This window comes from Podarcis liolepis (assembly GCF_965112155.1).
Source record: "Podarcis liolepis genome assembly, chromosome: 3".
NCBI lineage: Eukaryota > Metazoa > Chordata > Lepidosauria > Squamata > Lacertidae > Podarcis > Podarcis liolepis.
Window position 1 is genome coordinate 107,827,955 of NC_139557.1, and position 20,186 is coordinate 107,848,140.

General features: G+C 45.3%; 1 protein-coding gene across 10 annotated transcripts in view; it reads left to right on the plus strand.

The window, feature by feature from the left end:
• Positions 1-20,186, plus strand: part of SLC8A1 (solute carrier family 8 member A1) — a 301,894-nt gene that overhangs the window by 260,181 nt on the left and 21,527 nt on the right. For 6 of the 10 annotated variants that reach the window (XM_083494238.1, XM_083494240.1, XM_083494237.1 and 3 more), the window contains 2 exons: positions 7,455-7,585; positions 11,042-11,141. In XM_083494238.1, coding sequence (XP_083350364.1) covers positions 7,455-7,585; positions 11,042-11,141 — 231 coding nt within the window. Of the gene's footprint in view, positions 1-1,091; positions 1,161-7,454; positions 7,586-11,041; positions 11,142-20,186 lie in introns of all 10 variants that reach the window. The other 4 variants (XM_083494236.1, XM_083494232.1, XM_083494234.1 and 1 more) reach the window with 1 other exon arrangement.

The window sequence follows — 20,186 nt, forward strand, 5'->3', positions numbered from 1 at the left end:
GATGAAGAGCTCTTGTGCAGAAGAGTTTGTTTTTAAGAACTGCCTTTAAGAAGTGAGTACTTAATGGATTCATCAGCCACTTCTTTCACCAAAAATGGGATTTAATTTTTCAGTAATCTGTAAGGGAAATCATGTCTTTGGAAACAAGATCATCTTAGACTTGTTCAAGGCAAATTTGTTAATGCTTACTTTGAATTACGTTCCAGTGAGGTTTATTCCCAGGTAAATGTGCATAGGATTGCATCCTAAATAGAATTTAATGCTGTGATAAAGATAGCCATTCACTTTTAAACACTGCCCCGTATGCCATCCACAGAACTTTTGCAAAGCAGCTTTCCCCTTATAATTTAAGAAGCCTGCCTGTTCTAATAACTTACTGGTGTCTTTGACATTGAGTAAGGTCAACATCTCAGTAACAGCATTATCAAGCAGACCTACCAAGGGTCCTTTATGCTCTCTTCATGTCTGCTGAAATTGCCAGAACTCCAGTGGAGTTCTGTTAATCTCTGCCTGCTCTTTACTCCATGCTTCTCCACCAGCATCGACCAGGTGAGCAGATGCAGCCAGCCCTTCAGCCCTGAGGCTAAAGGAGCACTTTATAATTTATGTATTTCTGTTAACTTCTCTTGAGAAATGTCTACAGCATAGCTATGGCTCTGAGGAACCCAGGGGAAGATTGGAACTGCATAGCAAAGAAGAGAATGATAAAGACTGCATTAAAAATGTACAAGTGCCCATTCGCCGTAATCATTTTTTTTCCCCTCCTTGAAATCTTAAGCTGCAAAATTGTGATTGGAAATAGATTTCCATTAGGAGGCCACCATTTCAAAGGTGATGAGTAGCAGTCTAATCTTTTGAAGCACTTGAGCAGGCGGGCTCATTCATGGCTGTGTTTATTCTTCAAAATGCGGGAAGGTGGTGCTTGAGAGTCCACTGTGGGAAATTGTCATAGCAATAACCTCACATGAAGTTGCCATTCACCAAATAGATTCTTTGCAGCTAACCAAATCTAACAACACCAAGTGTTAAACCGGCCACCAAAACTCAAAGCAACCCACTTATCTTTTACTTTTTGCCAATCGTTTTGCTAGGCAAACCTGTCTTCCGGAAGGTACATCCTAGAGACCATCCCTTTCCTTCTACTGTAATCAACATTCAAGGTATTCTGTTTGCCAGGGTCTCTGTTCCACAGATAATGTGCATTAGCAATAGTTTAGGACTTCATATATGTGGTGCATTGGAGCAGGGCGTGGGTGGGTTCCACTGAAAAATAAGGTACGAATTAAATTACTGGCAAATTGCTGCTCTTTAATAGCAACTCACACTGCCTGCTTGCATCATCTAAGCCTGCCAGGCAGACATCTGTCCCGTCCTAAGTTAAAGGAAGTTGTCATGAATCAGTATTTTGACCCAAGTGAGGTTGTAGGCAAATAAAAGCTGACAAAAGACTTGGCTCACTCTTCCCATAACCATCATACAACTCATCTCTTAGGAGCTTTGTGATGGGATAGTGTGTGAAGCTGCTAATGGTCAGCAACTGTCTCTGCACACCAGCACTCCTGGCCCAACCAGGAGTAAACACAGGTGGGCCAGAAATGATGGGGCGTGGCTGCAACTGACCACTTGGCAGGCTCTCGCCTCCCCCCACTAGCACATAAAAGGGAGAGAGATCAGGAGGGGAGATAGAGCAAAGCAGGCGATTGGAAGTCTGCATCTCTCTACCCAAGCACAGAGAAATGCTTGGTGCATTATAAGAGACTAGGAGGAAAAGTAGTCTGGGTCTTGTTTACCCAGTGCTGAGCCAAGGTGGGGAGATCCAAGGTAGTGGGAATAAGCACCAACTCCTAGGGGCCCAGGTCCCTTTGACACACACAATATTTGAGGGGGCCTGGTCACCCTAAAGTTGATGGGCATTGATGCCTTTCTTTCATTTCCATGTTTGGACTTCATTTCCCAACAAGCCCTGTAAACAAACTTGTAATAGGGTTGCTGAATGGCAACTTAGCTAGGACTGGGCAAAAACCTTTTATGGCCCTTGTGATTAGAGGAGAGACAGAGAGTGCAAACTGAGTTCACAGAGCTCTGCTAGGACAAGAGAGGAAGCAGCTCCTGGTTGCTTATCATTTTAAAAAATTAAGCTAGATGACTTGGAGGGTAAAGCTCCCCACCTGTTGTTGTTGTTGTTGTTGTTGTTAATTCATCCTTTGCCCCAAGGTCCCAGTGTGGGTTACAACAATTAAAAAGCAATATTTAAAAGCAATTTAAAACACCTTATTGTCACAGAAATAAGGTGGGTCCTAAAAATATGTCCAAGCAGGCAAATGCATAATTTTGCAGCCCACCTGCATTGATTTTGGGTGGTGGTGGGAATGCAACCCAATGCCTAAAAACTTATATCTGGGGAGAGTTGTGTTCAAGCTCCCCTTTTTAAGAATTCAGAGTAGCCCCAGACCAGGCACTGTTTCTGAGACCAGACAACCTCACAGAGCTGTTTTGGGGATAAAAAGTGAGGTGAGGGGCGGGGAATAAACTTTCACCAGCACTAGGATCGGGGGTGGGGCTTATCTGGGGGCCCCCAATATTTTATTCAAGTTGGTTCCCCTGGTAGTAGGAGTTATCAGGGAGCAATTTAGAGAGAAGTAGGGTGTGCATGATTATTCATTATATGAGGAATGCATAATGATGAGCTGAGCTCCTGACCTTCCTTATATAGGAACAAATAACTCACCAAGCCGTCCATGCAGTAAGATTTAGGACTGGAGTTCTAAGGCCTTTTCATCCCTCTGCCTTAGAGGATTCTGACAATTTAAGGATAACTGCTTTTGTCTTTTAAAATAGGGAGGTACAGTATCATTCCAGTCCAGATCAGCCAACTTATAACCCACCACGTTGAGCCCAACCTTCAGTCCTAGAACCATAGAATTGTAGAGTCGGAAGGGACCATGAACACCATCTAGTCCAACCCCCTGCAATACAGGAATCTTTCGCCCCAAAGACCCTGCAATTGAGAGTCTCATGTTCTACCAGCTGAGCTATTTATGGCAGCCTATTTTTGCTGCCTGCCAGGTAATATTTTGTCATCCCTAATGCCTGAAATTAAACGGTGTCTCAGAGGCAAAATCTGCTCAGGTTCTCTTGGGGCACTGCCCTTTCCCAAGTCTTTTGTGATCTTCTTGCCTGCCTCAAGCACTTTGGCATCATAAATGAAACCTGAAAATGCCACACACACCCCTCTTTATCAAACCCTGGAGCTACTAGGTCTTTTCATGAATTCTCAGCCACTTTGCTAGATCAGAGTCAGCCTCAGTGGACAGCATCCCCTGCTGTTTGGATACAACTGGGTCTTTTCATTTTTTTCTGCAGACTTTTCTCTCATTGCATGTATTCTTATCCTTGGGTGGGGGAGCTATTTAACTCTCCCATAATGCCCTGGAGCAGTACATTTTGAGAAATGGGCATAGCATCCAGACCTAGCCACTGCCAGGTGGTCCCACTGATGAAGGGGAAGAGTCACCAGGGTTACCAGCCTCACACGGGGAGCTACATCTAGGGGCAGATCTGATATGAAACAAATGAGGCTTAAGCTTCATGAAGTGTCCCTAATCCTGGAGGGTCCCCAGAAGCAAATTTAGTCCACAATTAGTAGAGCCAATTTGAGTCGCACGAGTCAAATGGATTACTTTGGTTGTTATATATATTTCGACAATTGCAAAGTTTTGAGAGTCAGTAGCACAGATGTTGTGAAGGTTTGGTGATCTGTCATGGAACAACCCCACCGAAGAAGATAACAGCGGTTACCCTTACCCAGACCTTGTTTCTGGTTGTGAAGGTAGCCCCATAACACTTCAAGCTTCAAGGCCCCAGAAATGTAGGTAGGTCAGCCACTGACTGCATCCACCCACTGCTGTAGTCTCTAGCTCAGCCTCTGCCTTCTGCACCTCTCATGGCAGTGAAACCCCATCATCCACGGTTCCTTCCCTTTCTTTGCCATCTCCCTCTGCCACTGGGACTCCTTGCCCATTTGGGGGAGTCACCCTTCACCTCCTTTCCAATCCAACTCCCCCATCCTTTCTTTGGCGTCTGCCGCTCTTGAATAACTTATGCAAGCGTCCGGGGTATTTCTGGGAAAGGAGACCCCTTTCTCTCTGAGCTGGTGCCCTCTGCAAAGCATTGCCCTCTGCAGCCACCTACGGGCTCCTCGTGGTAACGCCAGCACCCACTCCCCAGCCTCTCTGCATCTCCCTCATAGTCCCGCTCTCGCTACAGCAGCTGGTTCAGGCACTTCCAGCAAAAACAAAAAAAATCACAGTTGTTTCCGCCCACCCTCCCCTCCACCATCATTGTCTTGGGTAGCATTCAAATTAACAAATTGCTTCCCGTTGTTTTTAAACACCAATCAAGTTGCATTAGCACCTTCCGGATTCACTTCTTCCAAATAACAAAAGTGGGGGGGGGGGGTTTACAAGTGGGGAAAGGAAAAGAGAACTGAAGGGGCTGGCAGAGAGCAAAGAATTAAATTCCTTCCCAGCAAGAGGAACTTGTGCATGCTCAGACATGAAGAGGGTTGCCAGATGTCTCTTTTCAAAAAGAGGATGGATTTATTTGGAGTTTCTGATTCCGAAATGCCAGAGACCCACGGAATGCAAGAGGTGTCCCTAACAGCAAAAGTTCAGAGCATTCCATAGGGTACATAACACAGCTCCCCACCACCTCAAAAAAATAAATGAAAAAGAGGAACCCTGAACATTTATTGGACTAAGTTAAATTTGCTCTGAGTCGGGCACGTTAACCAAGGGTTGGGAACAGATTGCCAGTCACCCACATTGGTACTCTTGGGTACAAAATACAGAAAGATCGTTTCAAACACACAGTCTGAGCTTGGAGCAAAGTAGGGGGAAGGTTCTTCTGGCAGGCTTTTGTATGAGGGGAACCTGGGGGAGAAGTAAGATATGCCTGTGCTGGTGCTGAGTTGCGTGGAAGCAGTTGTTTTTAATCTTTTTAAGTTTGTATGGTTAGTGCATTGTTTGATTTGTGAACAGCCCTGTAGCCTTTGTGGTGTTGGGCGGTCTGTAAGCTACTTAATAAATAAATCACAGTATGAAGGTAGCAAGCACCAGTGTTTGAAAATACGTGCATTGTACTAAGTAGAGTTGTCAAGGATCTGTAGTCCTTGTCGAGGGCCATTTCGCACATTGCACAAACCCAGGTTTGCCTCTGAGTGCGCACCCAGCAGCCATTCACAGCTAGTCCCAGTGCTCTAGGAAGTAAGGAGCTGTTGCCATCCAGGTAGGATGCTCAGAAGCTTGAGCAGGAGGACCTCAAAACAAGACTGCCTCACCTCATTTGGAAGTAAGCAAAGTAATATTCATTGCCCTATAAAGGGAGGAGGTTGTAAAATCATTACGTTCAAGGTGTTTAATAACCCAAGAAGAGTACTTGTATGGTACATGTGTTTTCAAGCACTTGTTTGCCATGTACACAGGGCCAGATTCAACTAAATAGGCCTGTCTGGCACTCTCATACATACACAAATCGAATGTGCCATCGAATCTAATGTGCACCTCAATTTTCCCAAAAAGTATTTGCCATGCCCACGGTATTTTTCAAGCTTGCAATCAAATCTAATGCACCGTCGAATCTGAGGTGGGCGTTACATTCGAGTAAATGTGGTATAAGCAGCAGACAAAAATTTTCCTCAGTTGTTATTATTATTAATTAAAGTTGTGTGCCACCCTTCATCCATAGATCTCAGGGTGGTTCGCATTACAAAAATACACAATAAAAACACAAAATGCATAAGAAGAACAAGAACAGAACAATAGTCCTTCTCACTGCTTCCTACTGTAGCCAGGCCTTTGGCCTTTTAGAAATGGGTGGGATATTTTTAGTGTATTTTTTATTCTTCTTGGCTTTAATTTATCTTTGTGGGGGTTGCCCTGGGCAAGATAAAGCGACAAACAAATTCAATAAATAACATAAAGATAGATACAATAAATAGCTACGCTAGCAGGAACAAGCACAAGGAGTCCCACTAGCATGTTGTTGTTGTTGTTTAGTCATTTAGTCGTGTCTGACTCTTCGTGACCCCATGGACCAGAGCACACCAGGCACTCCTGTCTTCCACTGCCTCCCGCAGTTTGGTCAGACTCATGCTGGTAGCTTCGACAACACTGTCCAACCATCTCGTCCTCTGTCGTCCCCTTCTCCTTGTGCCCTGCATCTTTCCCAACATCAGGGTCCTTTCCAGGAAGTCTTCTCTTCTCATGAGGTGGCCAAAGTATTGGAGCCTCAGCTTCAGGATCTGTCCTTCCAGTGAGCACTCAGGGCTGATTTCCTTCAGAATGGATAGGTTTGATATTTTTGAAGTCCATGGGACTCTCAAGAGTCTCCTCCAGCACCATAATTCAAAAGCATCAATTCTTCGGTGATCAGCCTTCTTTATGGTCCAGCTCTCACTTCCATACATCACTACTGGGAAAACCATAGCTTTTACTATACGGACCTTTGCTGGCAAGGTGATGTCTCTGCTTTCTAAGATGCTGTCTAGGTTTGTCATTGCTTTTCTCCCAAGAAGCAGGAGTCTTTTAATTTCGTGGCTGCTGTCACCATCTGTAGTGATCATGGAGCCCAAGAAAGTAAAAGCCCCTTCGCCATGGCAAGGCAGTGATCCATGAAGGGGCCCACTAGCATAGGGTTGCCCTATTTCAAAAAGTGAAACTCCGGACACAAAAGTTGTTGAGCTTCGAGCTTTTTTTTTTGAAAATCAACACTTCCAATGTGGGCGGCCCAGGCTTCCCCAGACATTTTATCCAGCAATGCTGGATTCCAAGCAGCTACATTTTTAGGCGTACACGTAAACAAATCTTAAGGGTGGTATTCAATAAAAACCCTACTCAGAGTAGACCCTCGATGTACTCGTAGTAGCAAAACTGGGCCTGGCCTCTGCAGAATAGTCACTGCTTTGTGCTATTTTTATTTGTATGTTTGTTTATGGAAAAAATGATATTAAAATACATCGTCGTCATTGTAGTGAGAGGAGTCCCTGAATCAGTGCCTCCCTCTATTTCCTTGAGCTGGAAAGATTTGCCAAAGCAGGGCCCTAGCCTAAGCTGAGGTATAGCAAGATTGGTGTGGCTGAGGGGAAGCAATCACTTGAAATATGGAGACGTTATGAGCCAGTGATCTCATTTGCTAATGCTTCCAGGCAAACCCTCGCCATGCAGGCGCTGGCCCCTTGCTTAATGGCCTGTCCTTTTTCCATAACAGATGTTTGCCTGCTTTTGCCATTGCAATGGGGCACATTTGAATATAAATAGTAGGTCTCAGCTCCATTTGACAGAAGCTGGCTGTGGAGAAGTGAAAGCCCTATTTCAAAATCTGTAAATTTATTCTTCTCTCTCTCTCTCTCTCTCTCTCTCTCTCTCTCTCTCTCTCTCTCCCCCCCCACTTTCCAGAAGAGAACGAAGAGAAGCAACCACTGACGAGCAAAGAGGAGGAAGAGCGTCGCATTGCAGAAATGGGGCGCCCTATCTTAGGGGAGCATACGAAGCTGGAAGTGATTATTGAGGAGTCCTACGAGTTCAAGGTGCAGTATAGGGCTGCCATGAGCCCTCTTCCCTGCCAAACTATTACAGCCCTCTTTTTGAATCGGGATCAAATCTGTGTAAAATGGCACAGCATAAGGCCAGGTCTGTGTTTTCCTGTGCCGAAAAAAATAACGAATTCTGTCCCAAGAAAAGGCAGATTGCACCATTTAGTCAAGTTATGCTGATCTTCACAAGGAGGGGCAAGGAATTATGCCACTGGAAGCCTTGCTCAGCTGCTCCTCTTCCTTCTGTGGTCTTCCCCCCCCCAAGCAATCATAAGGACTATATTTTTAAAAAAATGAAAGCAAACATTCTCGGGAAGTTAAATGATGCACCCAGAACCACGTTCTGTTGGGATTTTTAAAAATGTGCCTGATATAAATAAGCCTTTCTCAAAGGTGACAGCAACATGCACAAAGTACTTCCAGATTCTCAGATTGTGAAATATAGTTAAGTCCTATTTGTTCATTGCACACATGTTGAGATCTCATTCGTTGCAATAGGAGTAAGGTTGTGTGCTTCTGGCTCACTCTCCAAGTCACCTGTCCAGAATAGCTCCACCCCCAAGGTCTACCCATTGAGTGTGGATGTTGGGGGGGCATGGCTAGCCCAGAAACACTGTCAGGAGCGAAGCCAACAGTGCCACCCCACTCCTAGCATCAACAGGTGAGAGCCCCACACACGCAGGGCACAGGTATGGAGCTCATATCTTGAGAGAAAACTTTGGTCTTCCATGCCTTTCAGAATATCGGTTTCTAACCTTATCCATTTGTTATTTATTTTGGCAATTCGTAGACCGCTTAATTAAAATAATCTGTAAGAGGTGTACTGGTAGACTGAACCGATACAGCTAGAAAATCTGTTAAAACGATGGCATCAGAATTCAGTGTTCTGAATTTTTCAATCTTTTAAAAAAGAAGTATTCATTCGGCACCAGAGGTTCAACAGGGTGGTGGCTTGTCTGATCTCAACTGGAATGGAGTTCCATAAAATTGGGCCCCAAAATTCCTGGTTGATACCAATCCATGGGGGACCACTGACCTTAGGGATAATAATAATAATAATAATAATAATAATAATAATAATAATTAATTATTATTATTATTATTATTATTATTATTATTATTATTATTATTATTTAATTATACCCCGCCCATCTGGCTGAGTTTCCCCAGCCACTCTGGGCGGCTCCCTATCGAGTGTTAAAAACAATACAGCATTAAATATTAAAAACTTCCCTAAACAGGGCTGCCTTCAGATGTCTTTTAAAGGGAGGGATAAGAAACCAATTGGTCCGTAAGGTACATCCTGGACCACAAGCTGTTAAATGTAAATTAAAACATCCCACCAAAGACTCCAAATTGATTATCCCTCCAAAGACTTTGGAGCAGCAGCAGCTTTCCTTCCTGCTTCCCTTCCTCCTCATGACAACAGCATCCCCATGTGATTTAGGTTGTGAGAGAAGAGAGCAGATCGCTCAGTTCACTCTGTGAGCTAAAGGTCTCCTCAGGCCTAAAACTAGCTCCCTAACTACTGCACCATTCTGGCTCTTTCCGTTACAGCGGAAACACAGACTGGTCCACAGCACTAACAGTTGTATCACATTTACATTCCGAATGACACATTTATTTCTTTATTTGCATTCCCTGGGGCTGTCGTGGGGAAATCAGATGTTGCAGCTTTACACGCTGCTTTCTGTTCTCCATCAGGCAGAATTTTCCATACGCAAATAGGGAAGGAGCACTACTGGCTGGCAGGGAGAGTTCACTGCCTCCACATTTTCTGTGTCACTCAGCCAAAATATCCTGAGCGTCTCTTAAATCAAGGATGGTCCACTGGCTCCCAAAGCAATTTTATCTGGCCCCAGATGGCCCAACTGAGTTTTAATCATTACGTGGTTTTTAAGAAAATCCTCTTAAGTTTCACTGGCAAGGGGAAGAAGCTATTGGTCTCCGTATGTAATGCATATCAATTTTAGTTAGTTGCATTCTGGGAAATAAAACTGCCTCATAAGGGGATCCCAGGTTCAATACAAGTAGAGAAGATCGATGCTAAATGCAGACAAGGGTACATTCTGACTTAGAGGAAATCAAGGATGGCCACAAAAAGAAATTTTCTGGCATACTGGCAGTTTTGAAGGTCTTTTTCAGCAGTTTCCTCACAAGGTGTTGGAAACCATATCTGTTGCGTGTCGAGACCCCACAGCCACCCCCTCAATGGAAATAACTCACACAAGGACACGAATGTTAGGTTTATGTTATTGGGCAAATTTTGGCCACAACTTTATTGAAACTACAGAATGTGAGCGGTATTGGCTTAGGCATTGATTGGACCTGACTATACCCGACTCCTGCCCATCGTGCAGGAAGTCCAGTAAGGGTAAGCCACCGGTAGGGGGAGCCCTGTCGATGCGAACCAACTCAAGCTCCCCCTGGTGTTCCCGTTGTGTCGTGTCAAGGCCTTGGTCCCCAGCCGGGCTTCAGACTAGATCAACACCCCCGGATTCCTTTAAAGGAATACCCTTAACAAGGATAAGGGTACACACCTCCCCTCCCCCACACAAGGTCAAACAATGCCTAACCGCAACCCTAACAGAGTTGTGACAATTGCTACGAGGTAGGTGAAAACCAAGTGGTCAGTGCCAATTTGCCAAGTGGAAAAATTCCTACCAGGCCCCTCGGACAACCAAGGCGACCAACCGAAGTCCATAGCAAGGCCATTGTCTAACCTGCAAAATAGGGAGGGAGGGTGGGTGATTGAGGAAGCGAGCCAAAGAGGAAGTTCTCTGGATCGCTCCTCCATTTAAACGGCCCTGGCCACGCCCCCCCCCCGGCCAGCGAATTGGCTGGCCGGGCTCTGACATGGCCGGGATCCCCCCCAGGCAACGGGGGACAAAGTCCCCCGCCCCCGGAAGGGAGTGGGTGGCCACGCAGTCCACCGCAACTCCTCCCCACTGGGAAGTGGAGCGGATTTGTGCATCTGTTCTTGCTCTGTCTTTCTTTCACCCCAGCTTCAATCTCTGGCCTTTTCAGTGGAGGAACAGGAAGTGGGTGATTTGGAAAGCCACTGCCGGAGGTCATGGAAGTCCACAAGCAATAAGAGCAGGCAGTACTAGGTTCTATTCCCGTATATAGGATTGGACTTCGAAAACATTTATGGAAATTCTTTGAGTGCAAATATCCCAGGCCTTTTAAATGCAAAATGGAGACTTAGAAGCATAATACAAACAATATTCTAATAGGCACATTGCAAACACAGTCCAAACCTTCTTTTTGAGCAATATGGAGTGGGGAGGGTGAGTTGCATGTGTGTACATTTCCAGCCACTTTTATTCCTGATAAATGTTCTGAAGCCAGCCATCATCCTTCACAGGGGTTTCAGATTTCTTTCCGTGAGCTCAAGCCTCTGGAGTGACAATGTGCTTAGCTTTCTAACGCATGTCTATCCGTCTGCAGAACACCGTGGACAAGCTCATTAAGAAGACAAACCTAGCTCTTGTGGTTGGAACAAACAGCTGGAGAGAACAGTTCATTGAAGCTATCACTGTCAGCGCCGGTGAGTTTTTCTATTTCTGCACTTGCCATGAATTAGGAAAAGCCCTTCTTCTCCTGGCTTAAGGGCGTCAAGTGAAACCTGACCCCAATATACCTAGCTTGCACTTGGCTTTGAAAGCAAAGCAGGTAGAGTTGGTATTCAGGGCTTCTAGGCAAACGTCACCCTGCTTTTTGAACAGATTGTGCACTGCAGTGTGTTGAAGTTTTCCACTACTGGGCTTGGGGAGCAGCACAGAAAAGCAACAACACAAACTCCATTCCTTTTAATGCTGCTTCTGTAGGGCTATCATGCAAGCCCCACTCATATCTATGGAAGCTATGCAGAAACCCAGTTTAGACACTCGTTCTCATGTTGTTCTCTTGTGTTGTATGTCCATGTCTACACATGAATGTGATTTCACACATTAACTCAAGGAACATGTATTTCAATCTAGAGTCATGGCACACCGTAGGGAAAACTGGCATGTCCAGGAGGACATGAGCAACAAGGCAACAAACCCGAACTTAGATTGCTCTGATACTTGGTTTATTACAAAAATGGATAGGACTCAGTTGAAACAGGTTGTTATTTGATTAAATCTACAGAGGAGCTGGGAAAGGTGGAGCATTGTTTGAGGAAGACTAAGGAGGGAATGCAGGTGGCACTGTGGTCTAAGCCACAGAGCCAGGGCTTGCCGATCAGAAGGTCGGCGGTTTGAATCCTCGTGACGGGGTGAGCTCCTGTTGCTCCATCCCTGCTCCTGCCAACCTAGCAGTTCAAAAGCATGTCAAGTGCAAGTAGATAAATAGGTACCACTCCGGCGAGAAGGTAAACAGCATTTCTGTGCGTTGCTCTGGTTCGCCAGAAGCGGCTTAATCTTGCTGGCCACGTTACCCAGAAGCTGTCTGCGGACAAGCGCCAGCTCCCTTGGCCAGTAAAGCAAGATGAGCCCGTGACTGGACTTAACGGTCAGGGGTCCCTTTACCTTTACCTTTAAGGAGGGAAAAGGAATGCTAATAAGGAGAAAGGAGTGTGATAGAAGCCAAAGGTGGGAAAGCAAATCAGGTTAAAGAAAGAAGCAAAAAATGTAAATTTCACCTTCCCTGAATGGCTTATTGTTTGGAGAGCTAGAAAGGCAAAGAAAGAAACAAAGAGAAAAGGAGGACTAGACCATGGGCATCACCTCTTCCAAGGTAAAGGGGTGGTGGAGAGTTCCTCAGTGGGACTACTATAAACCAGAAGGCTCTTTGCAGGGGTCATGATGTATGATGGCTAGAACACTCTAGCTTTGATTGATAGATTTCGTTCCCTTGGGGCCCTTGGAAAGTCAGCACAGCGATCAGGAAACCAAGGTGAGGAGGGAAAACCTAGGAGGGGGGAATCCAGGGAAAGAACCAAACACAAAAGACCACCAATTCTTCTTCGAGGTTCTTCTTAAAGGGTCAGTGGTGGTGGTGGTGAGGGATGTCTTCCTAAAACTAAGGAACAGTACCAGTGGGATTTTCCCATCGTGGGTGTTGGGTGCAGAAATGTAGGTGAGTGCATTTGTCTGCATTTCTTGGGTGCAGGATCCTAACTTCAAAATAAGTGCTAATGCACTCAGAGTATTGTTGCACCAGTTGGTTTCACACTGTTGGCTGTATGGTGCCTTTGGTTTGAAACCACATGATACAGCAAATTTGCTGATACGAAGGGTGGGGGGGCCACTTGGGAGCCCCACACATTCCACTGTGAGTTCATTCCCTTATGGAAGGAAGACAGGATATACATTTGAGAATATATCGGGGCAGAATGCAACAAAGTTGGGTGTGCAGAATGAGGTTCACTCACACAACAGGACTTCCTCCTCCCCCCCCCCATCTTCCCCATTGGTTCCCCCTAAATCTGCTCTGGAGTGTTGGGAGAGCAGGTTTAAGAGATGTGGGGTGGGAGGAGAGGGTCGAAAAGCCTTCTTGCATGCACAGACTTTGCTCCGCTCACAAACACACCACTTATGCTGCATTCCACCCATAGTATCTATCAGGCATAGGCAAACTCGGCCCTCCAGATGTTTTGGGACGACATCTCCCATCATCCCTACCTAACAGGACCAGTGGTCAGGGATGATGGAAGTTGTAGTCCCAAAACATCTGGAGGGCTGAGTTTGGCTATGCCTGGTATCTATAATCACAAAAGTATTAAAAAAGCTCAATTCGGTTCTGCATACAGCTATAGCACCAATGCAGTCCTGTTCATGAGCTGATGTAAGTTGGCTTGATTCTCTGCTTTTATGGAAGCTTTGACAACAGAAAAATAGTCTCTCTGCTGCTGTGTGCCCACTTCAAGATTCCCTGTTGCAATTTGCACAGAAGCTTTTGCTTTGGCTGCAAGTACAGTCCTTCCAGACTTCACCCAGTTTTGATGCTTTTTGTTTTTCTACTGTATCTAGTTTTGCCAGAATAAGTGGACTGTCTCTTGGGATGGATCTTACAAAACTGACCTTTAAAAGAAAAATCTCTTATGGGACTTGTGCACTTGTGCAATACAGTAACAAGTGCCTTATCTTTGTGCCAGAGTTCCACTCTGCCAAAGTAGCTCACGTGGCAGTTGTAGTAGAAACTAAATGTTTTTTTAAAACAAAAAACACCCTGCAGCATACTAGCTGAAAAATACTAAGAACATAAGAATTGCCTTTCTGGATGGTACCAAAGGTCCATCTAGTCTAACTTCCAGCATAAGAGAAAGAGCAAAAATATGAATGAGAACATGCCATGAGCATATGAATAGTACATTTTCTTCACTTTAGTGTAAACACAACCACTCATAAATGAGCTTCTAGGCCAGTTTTCTATGCTCCCTGGAAAGACTGGAGACACGGCCATTTCTCCTGTTACACGCTTAACAACTTTCTCGCAATACATGATTTGGGAAACGTTTGCTTGAAGGAGGCATTAGCCGGGTCTGCTGCAATCACCTTCCTGCCCTCCTCAAACCCTGCTATGGTCACAGGCAGATGCTCCTCCTCCTCTCCCACATGCCTCAGAGTAGAATTCCCCTGCGGGCTCCTGGCTGTGCTCCTCAAGGCCGAGTTCCTGCCATTCCAGAAGTGGCAGGCCAAAAAAGAACAGCTCAGCAATCATTTGACCATGGAGATAAGAGAGTGATAAATCAAATGACAGCGTTTTATCTTCTGTCACTTTTCCAATGTTCATTCCAAAAGCAGCCAAGTGCAAAGACAAAGTGAGTGTCAGAAACTTTCCCAGCCAAGCAACAACCTCCGTCTGCATTTGAGCCTGTGATACACACACACTTGCCTGGATTGTGTCTAGGGAGTGGGGTGGTGGGAAATAACTTCATTTATTTTAACTAGGCTGCATTTGGAGGATTTATTGCATGACCTGTGCTGAATAAACAACAAAAAGGACAGATCTTATCTCTAATCCTAGAGTGCTTTTAAGTCGCAGAGTCCTTCCGTGCATCTGGAGCATATATTGGCTCTCCGATATTTCTCAGGCTCTTCCTTGCCCCTTAATGCTACTGAGAATTGAGCATGTCTGAAGGAAGCTTCCCCCCCCCTCTCTTTTCCCAAAATGAAGCCTGCTATGCTTGAGATAGTGGAGCTAGGAAGCTGCCTCTCCAACCTCCAGATGTTCTTTTCACTCCCTTGTGACTTCCTTCACTTAAAGGCTAGAACTGCACCCAATGAGAAACACGCGTTTCCAATGAACCTATTTGCCATGGCTGGGGGGGGGGGGAACGGGACGCTTTAGCAAACAGTCAACTGTTTGCCTTGGAGAATCGCTCTTCAGATTCGCTTGCTGGCGTTGTTTTCGTGCTGCCACATTGCTTTTTCTCAGAGACGAAACAAGTGTTACGTGCAAAAAGTGTGTGCAACGGAAATGTGTGGTCCTTTTTCCCCCCCTCTGTGGGAGAAGGTGGATCCAGAGGTACTCAGATAGCCATTGTGGGAAACAGGATGCCAGGATTTCGCTATTCTTAGCCTCTGCTGTATACAAAGCCAATACAGCTGGTCCAAATATTCCAAGCGGTGATGTATACCATGGCCCCCAATAGTGGACAGGAGTGGTGCTCACTTGACCTCCAGTTGGTCATGTCACTGCTGCTTACTGGGAGGGAGAGAGGGAGAGATGGGGCCTTGGAGAGGTCAGCACCGTGCAGTTGCGCTGGTGGAGCCAATCTGGAACTCCCAGCAAGGCATTTGCACCCGGCCAACCCTATCAGCTGCTTGCCTTTCTGCTTTCCGGTAAAAGACAGCAACATGACCACCTGGAGGTCAGATGAGCAGTGGCATCCCACCAGACCATCTGCTACTCCATGGCCCCTGTGTGTATGTTAAAAGCAAAAATATAATCAATTAATATTGCCCTGTATAAAGCTGAACAGCAGCCTGCAGCTTGCCCAGTATCTTATTGAAAAGTTTATTAGTCCCTATTTCTAGACTTTTCACAGCCCATAATATGTGGGTGGTCCAGCAAGATTAGGCTGCATGTCACTGGATCACAGAACTGGAAGAGCTATCTTAAAAGAGGAAATGGGGTTTTCTAATCTGGTAGAAGTTAGTTACTCAGCCATTTTTCATTGATGACGGAGCCCTGGAGAAATGACTCTATCTCACTGCTTCCTTTGTGTCAAAATGACAGCTGAAGATCCTAAGCTAATAGCATTCCTTTCTTTCAAAGACAACTCTTTAATATGCCCTTCATCTGGTCTTTTGTTAAATAGAATTTAAATAATCTTGATAAAGTTCACAACTTATTTCATTTTTAAACAGCAAGCTCGGGGGAGGGGGGTTTCCTCCCTGTTCCAAAGTCTCCTGTATCTGAGTTGTTCATTCAACTCTGCTCTGAGAAATTTAAATTTATCTACATGGTGTCAGCTCCCACCACTCGCCGGGAAAATAGAAGGCTCTCCCTGCTTCAAAAATACGGTGGTGCCCCGCCAGACGAATGCCTCGCAAGACGGAAAACTCGCTAGACGAAAGAGTTTTCCGTTTTGGAGGTGCTTCGCAAAACAAATCTCCTATGGGCTTGCTTCGCAAGACGAAAATGTCTTGCGAGTTCCTGCGGGGGTTTTTTCCTCCCCCCCCTTTTCCAAGCCGCTAAGCCGCTTATCAGCTGAGCCGATAAGCTGATAAGCCGCTAAAAGCCGCTAATAGCGCTAATCCATCAATGGGCTTGCTTCGCAAGACGAAAAAACCGCTAGATGAAGAGAATCACAGAACAGATTCTTTTCGTCTTGCGAGGCACCACTGTAATCTGGCCTGTGACTATTAGCCCTGTAAACACTTTGTCTGAGTCATCCTTCGACAAAATGGCATCCTTCGTACATCTATAGTGGGAGAGCTGCTAATCTGTTACTTCAGGTTATGCTGCTGATACAATGTTCAGTGGCTCAGCACTGCAAGGACAGTTCCCACACCACTGCCCCAAGGTACTGGCAGGGCAATTCCATTGTTGCCCCCATGTCCTGCTTTCAAGATTCCCATAGGCATCTGGTTGGCCACTGTGAGAGCAGGACCCTAGACTAGATCCAGGAGGGTTTTTCTCTTATTCTCAGGCTCACCCAGTTCTCCCAAGTGATAAGAAGTTCCATCACTTACCTTGGGTCACTGGAATATTTAGTTTATTTGCAATTATACAGGTTGAGCATACAGTGGTACCTTGGTTCCCAAACGGCTTGGATCCCGAACAAATTGGCTCCCAAACACCACAAACCCGAAAGTGAGTGTTCCGGTTTGCGAATGTTTTCCAGAAGCCGAACATCTGACGTGGCTTCCGCTGCTTCTGATTGAGTGCAGGAAGCTCCTGCATCCAATCAGATGTCATGCCTTGGTTTTCGAACCATTTCGGGAGTTGAATGGACTCCCAAAACGGATTAAGTTTGAGAATCTTAAACACATGAGCAAACGGCCACAGTTCACTTCTTTCTCTGCGGACCTCTGCAGAGACTGCCAGCGCCATTTGGGTGAGGAGCAATTTAGATCAGGAATTGACATGGGTAGGTTTAAATAACTTCTCCCCCGTAACCATTGCTGTGAGAAAATTGGCAGTGCCTCCCCACCACCTGCCCATAGTTATTCCGCTAGCCAGAGGATCCAGTCATGCAATTCCCATATAGCATGTAATTTGGTCTCCATTAAAAACTTGCTTAATTCACTGTTGCAGGTAGTGACTGATCAGTAGTACCAATGTGAAGTCTGTGTTGCAACGATTTCTTTCCTGCTTCCAAACTATTGACTACTAGTGGTTTTGCTGGTGATCTTTGCTTCTTCCAGTAGACTGATATTAGTTCGCTTGTCTTCCCAAGTGATGTGTAAAAATTTTTGGAGACACAATTGATGGAATCTTTCGAGGAGTTGGAGATGGTGTTTATAAGTGGTCCATGTTTCACAATTATATAGTAAGGTTGGTAGTACAATAGCTTTGTAAACAAGCATTTTGGTTTCCCTGCGAATGTTCCAGTCCTCAAACACTCTGCACTTCAATCAGGAGAAAGCCGCACTCGCAGAGCTCAGGCGATGCTGGGTTTTGGCATCAATGTTGGCCCTTGTGGAAAGATAACTGCCTAGGTAGGAGAAGTGATCGACATTTTCCGATGTTACACCATTGAGTTGGATTTGTGGCGCTGCAGAGGGGTTATTTTGTACTTGTTGGTGCAGCACTTTGGTTTTTTTGGATGTTGAGTGATAGGACAAGCTTTTCATAAGCTTCTGCAAAGATATTGAGGATGGTTTGGAGGTCATCCTCTGAGCCTATGCACACTACATTGTCATCAGCATGCTGAAGCTCTGTGACAGAAGTTACGGTAACCTTTCCCCTGGCTACGTAATTCATTTATGCCCCATTCTAGCCAATCAACAGAACGGCTCTAATTGACTTCAAATGTAAAGGGAAAGTTGTCAAGAGTTAGCACTGCACATTTTTTTTCCAAAGAGGCCATGATCAGATGAGTTTTGTCTCCCACATGAAGTCCTTAATTGCTTATCCTGTTCTTTATCTATTACTCTGTAATGAAACTCTGACGCATGAAGGCCATTTTCTGGATTGGCTTTGCAGTCTCAGTGGTTCGGAATGCTTTTCCTGTAACCAGAGAAACATTCTATCAGTGCCACCTTGAGAAAGTCAGTGTTATTGGTCCCTGGGGCTTCATTAGAAATGTCAGCGTATTCTGCAGCAGTATCTATCGAGACGGCTTGTCAAATGGCTGTTTCAAGTGACGAGCTGGAAGCAGGAGCATATGGTGATGGAGAGGAGTACTTATACCACATACCTGACTCCCAATAGACTGACCTTGACTAGGGCAACAGGTTAAAAACTTGCCTCTTGTTCCATCAGACTAACATTCTCGCTGATTAAAGGAGAATTCAGATGAGCAGAGGACTCCTGAGTCAGAGCGGGGTGGAAATATGTCGGAGCTGGTTCTATAAACTGTCTATTCTCAGGCTTCCAGAGACCCATCACCTACGCGAATTGAAAACTTAACACACTTGCGGGTTCTTTTTATGTCAATGTTGCTGTGCTCCATTAGTCTTCAATTAGAGTGTGGTGCTCCAACCCAAGTTAACTAGTGTCATTGCTACTTTTCGTTTCTGAAGAGTAAGAGAAGAATGGAGAAAGAAGGTTGGGTTAGTTGAAGTAGATAGTGAATAAAAATGCATACAAGCGGTGATTGCTATGACTTATTAATCCAGCACCATCAATTTACAGGGCACATTACAGAATTCCTTAAACAAAAACCCAGTCCCATGTGCCTATATCCAGAGAATTTATAACAAAAACTTTGGTCACTTCCAGTTGACTTGTTTATTGAACATTCATCCTGACTTGACTGTGAGGAGATTAGATGCCATCAGCTACTTGTTGAGCATTCATTCTGATTCGTTTACAGGGACATTAGACGACGTTGTGCCAAGCAAAGCTAATTCTGCACTTTCCAGTTTATTTTCGCATCACGTTCCTTATAGCAAAGAGTCTTTTTCAGTGGGCAGGGGAGAGCGGGCTTGTTGCACAAGAGATCCAAATCAACTTCAGCTGTGCAACCCAAATTTGGGGGTATGTAACTGAATCCCACCCAGAGCCAGCCAACTCATGAGGTGAGGTGAGACGACTGCCTTGGGCAGCAGGAGCCACAGGGACAGCAGATCCCAATGTAGAGCTTTATTTCCCTGGTGTGGCGCTTCACTCATTCCTTCTTTCCTCACTGGGGGACCACCATTTTGTGGTTCACCTCAGGTGTCAAGATGTCTTCAGCCAGCCCTGATCCCACCCAAAAAACAGTGACAGTCTGGAACTGCCTCCAGACAATGGGGCATAAAAGGGAGAAAGAGTCAAGATTAGCTAGAGGGGGACATGAGCAGATGGAGTTACACATACTTAAGCTTTACTTACACCTGTATTGAGGATGCTGAAAGATGCTACAGGGCCTGTGTCCAAGCAGAGCTCTAGCCACTCTGCCATACTGTCCAATGCTTGGCGACCTTCAGCATCATTCATGTATACTAATTGCAAATTCAGGGGCTGACTTATGATGGTGATAAAACTGAAAAGAGGCCACTGGAAGAAAACAAGGAGGCACCCACATGCTTGAGGGAACTGCAAGGTTTGCGGAAGTTTAACAAAGCGAGAACCTAAAAGGTGGGGGGAGTTAAAATCCTAAACAAAAAATGCTCGTTGAAGACTGAGCATGCTCAGTAGCCATGGAATGCCGACTGACTGTTGTGGAAGGGAGGGTGGAATGGAGTATCCTGAAAGAACGAATAGCTGGTTGGGTAGAATCCTGAACTCCACACTGCAACATTTTTCAGTGTTTTCTAATAAGCCAAGGATAAGATATTAGAACTTCTTGCCCAGGGGAGCCTTCTAAGCTCCCTCCCCAATAGCCTTCAGGAGACGGGCAAACGTGTGTATTGTTTTGTAAGGCCTCCGGTGGTTTATCTGGTCCCTGTTTTCGGCTGGTTGGGATTTTACTTTTTGCACCAGCTGCCGTTTCATTTTTATGAGTAGCTCCATCAGAGGTTCTTTGGACCTTAAAAGGCAGGATGGAAATGAATTATTCGTTACTACTAGC